Raw genomic sequence first — 13,110 nt, forward strand, 5'->3', positions numbered from 1 at the left:
AATGCAACTTATTGACTATGTAATAACATACACTATTGAAAATAACGAAAAAGCAACAAAATATACTAAAAAATATTACACAGTTTTATGTGCTTACCTTTTAATAGTCCCGGGTGTTAGCAGTTGTTATACAAGACCACAATTTCAACACTGGCCAAAAAACACTGACAGTTAATATTTAAATTTGTAGGCCTATGTGTTTCAGCACTGTGGATATGGATAGAAACATAATTCATAATTTTAAGCCTGCTTTTTCAAAAATGTTATCCTATCCTCCATGCTGGTCATTTCCTCCTTATGCATTTCTAACATCCTGCGTTTTGTAGCTTGCAGTTCCTTCAGTTCTGACTTGGCTTTCCTCTTTGCTTCTACTTCCTCATCTTTCTTCATGTTTTTCATCCTGAGTGCTTCCTGTCTCCTGGCAGATGCATTCCTTACAGAATGGATCATTTTTTTTAGTGATTTGGACATTTTTAACTCCACCTTCTGAATGAACAGAATCATACACACATCTCTGTGCTATCAAAGAGGCTTCCGACAAGTTTTCTACCAGACATTCTCTGTTCACTGAAAACCCCCTCTCAACTGCAGCATTGCCATGAAACATAACTAAAATCTTCTTGCAAAACTGAATCAGGGCAGCATTGTCCACCTTCGCCATAGAAATTAATTCCAAAACAAGGGCATCCAATTTTTGAGACCTCCAATCATATGTCTCTATAGCATCTTTAACAGCTGCATTGTCACAAACAATCAAGTAATCTCGTTTGATGCAGTCTGCTACATGTGGAGCCATGTGTCCATTTGACACAAAAATGTCTAATGCAGTGGTAATGCGTGAGTTTCTTAATAGACTACTTCTGATGACTTCAGGCGATAAACAGGATGCTCCTTTAACAATTTTACTTTTGAGTGGGGACTTCACAGTAAACTTTGAAAATATATGTTGTAAGTAACACCTGCATTCATTTCTAAACAACAACACTACAACCTCTTTAAGGTCTTTGCATGCTGCTTTGGCACCAAATCCTATATCTATATTGCTCACAGCTTTCAAGACATCTGAATTGTATACATCAACATTTGTCAGCTGAACACCCGATTTGATGTCTTCTACCACATTTTTCTTCAAGATGCGAGTGCCAATGCCTATCACGAGAGACAACGTATCTTGATAGAGCAGCGGAAATAAAGCATCATTGGACTGGAATTTCGTTAGAAAAGGCTCTAGCTGCAATGAAACTGATAGAAGAAATTCCAACTTTGCAAACAATAGCTTATCTTTCAAGGCTTCTTTCACTCTTACATAACACTGAGAATTCGGGGGATTTTTCTCTACTGCACTGACATATTTCACAAGTGATGGAAACATCTCAATGGCTCTTTGAAGTACTCTTGAATTTTCAACCCATCTAACTTGGCAGAACTTGAGTGGGAAAACTTCAGAAGCAGTCTTCAGAGTGTATTCAGCTCTTCTAACCGGAAAATCCCTGAACAGATAGTACACAGATCGCAAAAATTCATGTATTTTCCATCCTACTGTAGTGTGTGCTGTTTTATAAGCCCCTTGCACAACATGTAAAGGGCATGTTCCAGTATCAAAAGGCTTTCCATTTCCATCCAGCTCGTTACCAATACTGTCTTGCAAGTCACGTAAAAACTTTAAGTTCACGTTAGGCCCATCAACAGATACTTGCAAAATGTGATTTAGGGGCAAACCTAGATTGGCCATAGTAGTTGTGAAAGTTTCCAACAAATCTTTTGCTGTTGCTCGTTGAAGAAATTTTGATGTCAGGTACATGGTCACAACTGCATTGCAATCTTCATCCCAGAAATGTACAATCAGATCCATTTGACCTTTCTGACTAATTTTATTTAAACTTTCATCGAGGGAAATAGCAAAAAAATTTGCATTTTTTACTTCATCTACAAGTTTACTTTAAAAATAAGGTCCAAGACCATAAGTAATAACATAGGACAATTTGTCCTTTTGCATCATGAAATTTTTTGCAATCAAACTATCGGGGAACATGTACGGAAACAGTTCAGAACTTGATCCTGAGCCACGTGAAGACCCATGAGTAACTGCTTTATTTAAAGCCCAAACAATTTCTGCCTTTGCTACGTCATCCTTCAAAATGAAATTGCCTAGGCCTATGCCAGAAGTACCTGCACATTCAGTTCTTTTAGTATCACTATTAGTTGTTCCGCTAGAACAGTCATTCTGTGTTTCAGTGTTCATTGGTGAAGTGCCTGTTGCCAACACAGATGGAGCATCATTTTTCTTAGAAAATTGCAGTAATGTTTGCTTACCTTTAGAGATTTCTAGGAGTTTCTGAACATGTTTTTTCCCCTTTTCATGAACTTTAACACAGTATACACCACCATGGGAAATACCAAAGTCACTTCTACAAATAGTGCAATAAGCTTTGTATTGTGACTTTTCTACAGGCCTAAGCCAAGACGTCCAATTTCCTTCTATTGCGCAAGGCATTTTGAACCACTGATCTTGGAAACTGCACTTTCCAGGCATTTCTTTTATATTTCACACATATAAATACATAAACACGTGAAGACGTGTCAATCAGAATTTCCAGAACTTAAGTAAATAATTAACTGTAACTTTTTGTTACAACAAACTCTTCCATGTTCCTAAATAACACATGATACATAAAAGTCAAGAAATATTTTGCACCAATTACAGAAAACACCTTTTGGCCGATCTATATTTAGTAACACGTGCTAAAACGTTGCAGTGGCGATTAATTAGAAAGGCACACATCGATTTACTGGTAAATAACGCACGGAACGTTTTTACTATAAACTCAGTTAACTGGCACACAAACGAAAACGTTTTCTTTCCGGTTTTATATTCACAAGAATTACAACTACATGACGTTATAATTAGTAAAATCCACGCCACTTTACACAACACAAGTCGGCAGCCATTACAAATCTACGTACAAATCCAAACATCCGTGTTTCGAAGACAAAGGAAACAGCAAACAGGAAAGCACTATCGATTAGAAGATATCAACGTCTGCTTCCGCGAGACTATCGATGCGCATATGTTGATTTCTACACCCGCAAACTATCGATTTGTATCAAAACGTTACGTACGACGGGTAAATAAACATTAATCCGTGACTTCCACAACAATTGCGCCACTTTTTCGGTACTTCCGTGACCAGCGCTTCATTTTAGTTACTTTTTGGTGACTTCCGTGACTTCCGTGACCTGTAGACACCCTGAAATAGCAATAGCCCGTTCTGAAACAACATTCTCCACCCAAAGGAAAATATCAACTTGAAAGCTTTGCAGCTGTAAATATATTTTTATGATTTGTGACAAGAATGAAACAGTGATTTTTTTTTTTTGCTGAGAGTATTACTGACAAATTAATATAAAAGTTTAAGAATTATGTACAGATCTGACTATAAGTAAATAATATTTTCCTCATTTTAATGGCTTTAAAAATGTTTTTACTAGTATCTCTGTATTAATATATAATGTTCATATTAATTTTGATCATTAACTTTGGGAATCCACAAAAAAAAAACCCACATTGGTGAAAACACCGAAATGAAAAAAAAAAAAAAAAAGCTTTAAAGTGCAAGTTCGTGTATTACACCTTTTTAGTTTATAGATGAGCATCTACTTCACATGTTATCTATGAATTTATGTTTGTTTACAATACATGCTGCACGGACAGAGAATTTACTTCAGTTAAAGGAAACTTAAGTTATTTACCTAATCAAGTGTTTTACTGTAACACAGAGTGTGCTAAATAAAATTTCAAGGATACCGATAAAATTTCCAGGACAATTTACAATTATTTGCGAATTCCAGGACATTTCCAGTACTGGAAACAGTTTTTTTAAAATTCCAGGTTTTCCAGGACGTGTATTAATCCTGAGTAGATACTATTTACCAAAAAAAATATATTTTTTCAGGTATGTTGTAATGAGATCTTACTGTACGTGTTTAAATTTCAGATTGACAGCATTTAAAAACCTTAATAAACTTCCTGAATTTTTTCTTAAAATCGCACTACGAAATCTAAAGATATATTTTTTTATTTCATGCATAACAACCAATATTTTCATAATTTTTACTCCTTAAAATCAGTTATCAAAATTAAGAATTAAAATTTTTCATACCATTATTTAATACATATTCACCTTGTAAGAGTCACTTACAGAAATGAGAATACAACTCTACTTTAAAAGTATTAGAAATATTTAAAAATACTAAATGTAATTAATTAATTTGGTTTAATTATTACGCTACTAAAATAAGGTAAGAACAAAGTTTTTCTATTAAAAAACTTTTACAATATTAAGTTTAACTTCTAAGCAAATCTAAGTTAAACATGTAAAAAAGAGAAAACATTGTTGTGCTGCTTATTAATAATAAATAGGTCTCTTCTTTACAGCATGAGGTTAAGTGTTTGTTTGGAAATAATACCCTAGCAGATTAGGCCCAAAATTTACTAAACAAAACCATGTCAAAAACAGGTATGGCCACAGCTTTTGAATCTTGTTCATTTCATGGAAACCTATGGATAAATTTGGGGTGAGACTATACCAAGCCAAAGTGTTATTTTGCACGTTTATAATTCAAGCCACATTGACTTGAACCCTATAAAACAGTCTTAAGATGTTTATGAATTAACATACCTTGTCCGAAAAGAATTCTTCCCCAGATTTTTTCAGCTCCTGTTTTGGTTCAGGAGACAATGTTGGTGGATCTTCTGGACAATTTGTAACAGTGTCTGATCCAGTCTTATTTCCAGGCTCGTTTTGTGTCTCTGTTTCTGAACCACGCACAATATTTTTTGTTTCGACAGTTAAGGTAGGTTCGCGTTGAACTCTCCTGTCATTGCCTGGCACTACACTTATACCTTCATGTCCCGCAGCACTTTCGCAGGATGTCTTTGGCTCATCAACACGATCTGTGCTGGTTTTAGGTTCAACCACAACTGCAGGATCTTTTCCTGCCAGCAACTGGAGGGTTACATCCTGTAAGATCCCCGTGCAAAACTTAGCAAAAAATGTTATTAATATAAAACATATCTAAAATGTAAAATAATACCTAAGAAATAATACAGCAATAGAGTATGATCATATTCTATTTAAAAGAGACAGGATATGAAATAAATACCTTGATAAATAATTTTAATATATTTTTTTCAAGTTTTCAACTTTGTTGTGATCACAGAAGGAATTTCAAAAGTAAGGAACATTGCTAAGATTGCTATGCTCGTGTGAATTATTCCCGTTCCCCATACTTTGTATGTGTGTGTGTACACATACACACACACATCAACAAATATAAACACACACACACACACACACACAGATAAACATACATACATGCACCATATTAAAAAAAATTGTTAGTGTATATGTGTTATTTGAAACACATGTGTGTTCATACAGTTTTCTTTATTCTGCATGAAGGCACCATAAAAAGTGTAGTGATTTTTTGGAGTGTATGTGATGTGCTGTTCTTACTGTTTTATTGTCTGCACATAATTTTATGTTACTGGCATTTCTTATACTTCTATAAGATAATCAATTTAATAACCTAATAGATAACAAAAATAAAAAGCAAGCCTCTCTGACCAAGAATTTTAGACAGCAAAATTAATTGACCATTAATGAATGCTAGGTGCATGAGAAGCGAACTCAGACGGTCACAAATGAGTAAGTGATCCGTTGTACTCTGAAGTTGGTATTTTTTCCTGTTAACTTTTCCAATCACCCTGACCTTATCACTATGTCAGCATGCTTCTAACTCGTTGAAGTGTTATTGCTCGACAACTCAAGATCTGAAATACTCATAGTAAATAATAACTTTCAAACCTGTTATATAAACTCACCCTGATAGTTGCCAACAAAACGTCTCTGACTTCAGAACCCTGGAATGAGCTTTGTGGCTGAAAGCGAACATGCAATTGTTTGTAAACCATATTCATAACTTTTTTGACCTCCTCCACAACCACACTCCTGTTTTCATCTCTGCTTGACACCACATCCTATAAGAAAGATCATAAACTACAATAAGCTGAAATTCTTTGAAAGCACAAAACACACTGTAAGTTTTCTGTTAGGAAATACATTAGGAACCTACGAAACTGTTGTCACACCTGGGTTTTGGCCTCAATCTTTTTCAACTTCAAGTTCGAAATTTCTTCTTCCAGCTTTTGGATGATGGAAGAATATTTTGTCTCCATTTCCTGTTTCTGAAAAGTCAACTTTTGTTGAAACTCTTCTCTTAGCTGTTCCTCAGATGGTTTACCAGCTGGACTTACAAAAGACACCATCTTAGCTTCCAAGTCTTGTATCTGCTCCTGCAATCATTTCATTTTCAAAGTAAGACAGTATCTACAAATACCAGGTAAACCAATTTCAGGACTTTTTCAAAACCTTTAACATTTTCATATAATTTTTTATACGCTCAATGAGCCAAATTAAATATAACACAAAATGATCTACTGTTTGCAAGAATGTGTTGATTTTAAGTTAGAAGTCTTAAAACTTTTCAGAGATAATTTTTGATTGAAGTGGAGAGTCTCCAAATATTTTTTAGTGTTTGAAAAACAAACTACGAGGCATCAAGAAACATAATTATAGTTATCAAAAAACCTGCTAGAAATTAATCCAGCACATACTGTAGTAAAACATGTTCACTTACAAAACTGTTCTATATTGAGCAATTTAAACTTCTGAGAATACATGATTACAATTATAAAACTATATGTGAAAGAGTTGTTTAGGTTTTGAAATAATGTGACTTATATTACCACTCAGACACTCAATAACAAGCCTGAACCCAACAATATATATTATGTGTCCAAGTTTGTTATTTCATATTAGGAAATACTAGCTCACACTCAACCTACCTGCTTGCCACAAGGTACAGTCTGCACTTTTTAAGCCCTCCACCTACCTGGACACACATACAGTGTGCAGACCTTCATAAGAAACAACATGATTTAAAAACTGCTCAAGATATCTGAGTGGGTTCTGTCTACGAAAATCATTTCAGAATAGGCTGTATTTTTAAAAGAGTACAAATGCTAAAATGTGTGTTTTCAGAATAATATTTAGGTATGAAATACCAGGTACACATTATTGAAAGCACTCAACCAACTTGCATTACACCCTTATCTTCATTTCTCCATCACATTATGTTATGGTTACTCCTCAAATCTCACAGTTGTCCTATGCACAACGAGAAGACAGCATGCCAGTCTACAGAATTGTGTTCAGAGACGAAACCACACTAGCAGCACCAGCAAGATTTGCACTCATTATTCCACCTAACTAACAAATACATCCCTCACTAGGTGGGCCCCTTAATCGGGCATTCTTTGGTTAGACACACATTCCGTGATTCAGCATCGATTAAGCTGATTGTGTCCAGATTCTGTATTCTAGAGGGTTGCGTATCATGTATGCACAATATTACAACGGTGTACATATAATGAACACCCACAGAACAGCTTATTAAATTGGTAACACTGTACTGTACATTAAGTTTTTTTGGTAGTCCTTTTAAAACTATCAATACTGATACGTTCTTTGAATGATTATTACAATGGGGAAGATCAGTCTGTTTGTGCCTGATGACGGGAATGGATTGTCAGCTCCTGAAACGTTGCAAATGCATGTTTTGAGAAGCCTATTGTGTTCATCTGTGCTGTCATTGTCGTGTTGTCCAGAATATCTGTTTTTGTATCATCGTTGGGTTCATCTGTTTGCTGCTGCGTTGTGTCTTGCCATTGTCAACCTGTGGTTGTCTATGCTGTAATATTTTTCAACTAAATCCTTCCACTAAATTCGCTGTGCTGTCTATGCATTCACACATTTGGCATCTGCTAATTTTAGCTTGTTTTTCTGAGTTTTTGTGTATTCATCTTTCTTGTCCATTCTTGTATTTTCTCTATGACATACAGTGAAAAACAGCAATGCTGTTTGTCCATATAAATGTTCTCTATCTACCTATATTGATGTTTGAGAATTCGGCAATATTGCTACTCCAACACCCCGACTCCTGAACGTGCGGGATTTAAAATCTTTTACTGTACTATGTAGTGTTGCTTGCTTAAGACAGTGTGTCTCTAACAGATGCTACGCTCTGAGAGCGATGAAGAGTACTGGCGACTGAAGTCAGCTAATCAAAATTAGAAATTTTGCTGACAAACAATGATACTGTGGCTATGCCGAAAATAAAAATTTAGAGTGAACAAGGTGAACCAAATAAAGGAACGTTGCATACTCAGGCAAACTGTTTACTACAGGTATTCCAAATCTTTGGAGCAGGCTGTGCACAATAGCTCGCTCTAAAGGTGAAGAAGTGTACATTACAGTGAGCTGATGGACTATCTCCAGGCTCTGCATTTTCCTGCAGTTACAAGTCAGGCAAAGCCTCGCCACTTCCAGCAGCAAGCTTACTGCAGCCCAGCGAGACAAGAAGTTTCTTTGTCGGATACATACTATGATTTCTCAGTTTTATACAACAAGCATTTGTTCGAGGCGAAGCTCTGTGGAAACCTTTGCATCTAAGATCTAATAAATATTTGAACACCGCCTTCTTCAAATCACCCATAACTTGTCATTCTAATTTTTGTTTTTATTAGGAAAGGGCTAGTCAAATCCTTGAATACCAACGAGTCTGTAGTATTTGAAAGATTTGAGATTCTAGAAAAAATATTAGAAGAAAAATATTGAAAGAAGATTTTCAAAATTTAAACACTGACAACTCTGAAGTTTATTAGGCCTATTTATCTTTTTCCTCATACCTATCCTATTATCATTTCACAAGATATTACACTTTTAACATGTAATTAAATAAATAAAATTACAGTATGTATATATTTTTCTAAAACGTTAGTGCATAACAGGAACATTTAAAAGGTTGAATGTTTCAGCATATTAGTTAATATTTTTTTAATTTTGTGTACAATATTTTATTCTTGACCCTTGGGACCTAAGAGATCATTTCAATTGGTAAATTCAAGATACGTACTTTTTTCTTCAAATTTGAAATTGGATTAAAAAAAATGGGCATTTGACCCATGTGGTAGACATGTCCGGCAAGCATTCAGAAGGTCGTAAGTTTGATCCCGTTGTCTGAACTATGGGTGGTTTTCTCCCAAAGTGGTTCCCCCTCCCCTTCCTTCATCACTCATGGGGTCAGGAAAATGCAGGTATGTACAGAATACGGTAACAATAAATTTATGCTCCTGGTAAAATCAAACTAAAAAATTTGTATAAATGTCTAAAGTTGCACAATATACAACACAGATCAAGCGCTGGACACATAAAAAGCTTGAAGAGCCTCAATTATGATTAAGGACATTTTTTATTTTATAATTTTTAAATGTGTATGTAACACTAACCTAAGTGAATTGTTCTGGCCTCATGAATAACTGGTACCCTGCATATCAGTTTCCTTGTCAAGTTGCAAGAGTTTTATGATTATTTCTAACCCCCAAAATCTAGCCCCTGGTTCTGGAAACTGCACGAAATACCTTGTATTTAGCAACGGCAACATTCACTGCCTGCTCACATTCACTCTGTCGCTGACGTTGGGCAGCTACCGACTGTTCTGCCAATTCGTCTCTCTCCTGTGACATCTTCAACAGTTCGTCCTGCGAACTCCGCAAACTTTCTTCCAATGTCCACCGGCAGCTTTCAGACTGTTTTAGCTGGTTCTCCAAACCTACAGAATACACCAAATTAACAATAGATACAATTTCAGGTTATTAAGGAGTTTTTAATAAGCTTTAATTTTCAGTACCTCTTCTACAACAGGCAAAAAAATATTTAAGGAGAGAGAAAGAAAAAAAAACTAAAAAACCAAATCTACTAGTACTAGTTGTAACAATATGCATTCTTCTTAAATTCCTTAGTTTTAATATAAAATTGAGAATATTAATAGTTATACTAAGGCAAGAAAAACACACACATATGTTTGTTGATTGTGTACTACTATAAAATAACACTTACACAAACCTTTTATATAAAGAATTCTATGCTAAAAAAAAAATTAACATTTTTTGTTAGGTGATATAAACCTTGATAATTTTCCATAGTAAAGGGAATATTCCTAACTCTAACTTGGCCAAGGACTCAACCTCCGAGAATACTTCACGACTGCGTAACCGAACCTACCTCATCAGTAAAATGATCAGTTGCCAGACCGTAATTTTGTCATGGTTAACATGCCAAGCTCTCACTTGGCAGGTCCTGGGTTCGATACTTGCCATCAGCACTAGGGGGTGGTTTTCTAACAAAGTGCTTCACATGTATCTTCCCTATTCCCTACTTACATACTAGTGCTGTTCACTCTTGGCATCAAGCTGTTAACACGCATACTGCTGGTGACAAAACAGCAGATATCATGAAATTTATGTCTTCCACCCTATATTTTTTTCCTTTTAAGCTTTTTAAGCTTAGTTTACATGTTACTTAAGACCGACCAACACAGGCCCACAAAATTTAAAACGGGCAAAGCTGACCAACTCATTCGTTCAGTCTGCTTGATTCATGCCTAAAACGGACTCGAATCCTGGTCCAACCATCCTCATTTACGTTTAAGGCTAAGATCCATAGTTTTGCAGCCACCAGGGAAATTATTTCTCCCATGAATATCATTGTAGGTAAACAAACGTAAGAGAAGATATAGTTTTGTAAAGAAAGATTTGAATTTTTAGAATATAATAGAAAAAAATTCTAAAAAAATTATTTTTTATAAAATATTTATTAAGAAAATCTTAAAACTAAATAATTATTAGGTATTTATACAAACTGTACATGGCTTTTGCTTTGCACACAATGTAAATGAAGTATCCTGAACATTTCTAAGTTACTTAGATGTTTATATACTGTACAGAATTTAAATTACTTGATTTTAAAACTTGTCATTTAACCGTCGCATGTAGCTGAACCAACGAACGAATGATGTGTAAGTTCAGCATTACGCCGCTAGACGTCAGGCACAGTATTCCAGGATGAGTTTAGAGTTTGCCCGCTAGATGTCCCAACTATCGCAGAGTAGTTCTGGACGAAATAACATTGTTTTTGAAACGATCGCCTACAAAACTGGTGTTGGTGACAGTAAGTCGTTGTATTTTGAAAACAGAAAGAAGCTAATCGATGAAAACTCTTCCATTTCCTTTGAACTATATTTAACATTGGAATATTTTTTTCCTAATATTTCACAGATATGATTTGATGGTACTCTGTAAAACTTTAATTGTTAACGATTTATTCTCTATCGTGGCAAAATTTATTGTATTTATATTAATAGTCCTATTGCGTGAACCAAACGTGACTTAATATATAATATACTTTCAAAATATATTATACATGAGAGCGGAAATGATGTGGTTAGGAATCTGAAAGATGTACTAGCAAAACTGTGCCATACCAATGTAGCAGTTGCATGCTTAATGCAGTGTTTGCTAACACATTTGAATTATTTGGTTTCAAAACTGCATAAATGTTTTTTTCTTTATTTTACTTTTGACAGCAGCACGCGTCCTCTTTCGCTCCATGGTCCGCTCTGTGAATATCAGGTCACGCAATATTTTTAATGTTATTGTAATTTTGGCAATTTTAAATCTGTGATTTAAGTGTAGTAAAGTAATTTTTAATTTTTATAATTTAATTTTTTTATAGTTGGTTGGTTTTGTAATAGTATATACATTCCTTTATTTCATATAATAAACTCATCTTTTACTACTGGAATCTTTACATAATATCTCCAAACTGCAATAACTATTTCTCTGCATAAGAAAGGTAATAAATCCAATATATATAATTAACTTCTGATAGCAGTTACTTCTAGTTTCTCAAAAATATTTTAACACTGTGTTAAAATTATATGTATCAAAATAATAAAATACTATCACATTTACAACAGCTAGAAGCACCGAAACAGCTTTTACTGATTTTGTTATATATAAAGATACCTATACAAGGCAATTGATGATAAATCACTAGGAATTTTTCGCAAAGCATCTAAGGGATTTGACACGATTAATCAAGATATAATGTTGAGTAAAAATAATTAAATTTAACTGGGAATAGTATATAAATACACAAATTATTATAGTATTATCTTAATGACATGAAGCGTATAGTACCCATTCAGCTCAGCCTGAATGATTAGGTCCACATTGTCAATTCTGATATTCAAACAACTATCGGGGTTGCCCAAGGAAGCATTGTCCTGTCCTATTAATGAATACGTAATAATCATTAAAAATAAGTATCTCATTAGCTTTGTGGATGACTCCAACATAATTCTAAAAAAAAAATAAAAAAAAATCTCAAATGTAAAAACGTTCGTTTTAGATACTATTTAGACGATTTACAATAAATTTTATCAGATTTGGTAGTAAATTTAGTAAGGTAGTTAAGAAATATTCTGTTCTTTAGTCACTGTTTTTTTCAATCCCTTACACTATTGGTTGGTCATATATGATTTTATTTCAGACGAAAGTGGTAGATAAAATTTATTAAGTTTGCAGAAAATAAGAATGTATTTTATATTTTATATGGCAAGAATATTATAACTTTTGTTTGTATTTCAATCCCAATCGTTTGAACTCCTAGGAACATTGGTTAGACTGATCAAAAATTCTTTAATAAACCGTTTTTAGATAACAATCTAACATTTACAAACTATTTAAACTGATTTGATGGCGTGCCTACTAAGGAAGTTAAGACATTTGTTTGTCCTCTAAGCATTTTTATTTAACCTTGCAGTTATTTTGACAAAAGATTTTTGGTATAAATTTAACGAGATATATAATAACTCTTCATACGGATGTGGGGGTTATAGCAATTGTCCTATTAAACAAAATAAACCTTCCCCATTTCTGCCATGACCAACTCAACCGAGATTCCCCAATGCTTTTTTTTTTATTTTTTTTGGAAATGATTTTGTGCAAAATTATGTCAGTTATCGTGTGACAAAATATTTTGTAAAAAATTTCCGGAAATCGTACAGTCGTAACTACTACAATAGGAAGTCTTTCTCCGAAATCTACATAAATAGAAAAAAAGATTACTTTTACTTCAATGATTTAAT

General features: G+C 34.1%; 1 protein-coding gene across 2 annotated transcripts in view; it reads right to left on the bottom strand.

Moving 5' to 3' along the window:
- LOC134546318 (FK506-binding protein 15-like) overlaps window positions 1-13,110 on the bottom strand; it is a 123,382-nt gene that overhangs the window by 12,202 nt on the left and 98,070 nt on the right. For both annotated transcript variants that reach the window (XM_063389058.1, XM_063389057.1), the window contains exons 14-17: window positions 9,542-9,732; window positions 6,152-6,355; window positions 5,885-6,040; window positions 4,680-5,021 (exon numbers count right to left, since the gene is read on the bottom strand). In XM_063389058.1, coding sequence (XP_063245128.1) covers window positions 4,680-5,021; window positions 5,885-6,040; window positions 6,152-6,355; window positions 9,542-9,732 — 893 coding nt within the window. The remainder of the gene's footprint in view (window positions 1-4,679; window positions 5,022-5,884; window positions 6,041-6,151; window positions 6,356-9,541; window positions 9,733-13,110) is intronic.

The sequence above is a fragment of the Bacillus rossius genome, chromosome 1 (assembly GCF_032445375.1).
Source record: "Bacillus rossius redtenbacheri isolate Brsri chromosome 1, Brsri_v3, whole genome shotgun sequence".
In the NCBI taxonomy this organism is placed as follows: Eukaryota; Metazoa; Arthropoda; class Insecta; order Phasmatodea; family Bacillidae; genus Bacillus; species Bacillus rossius.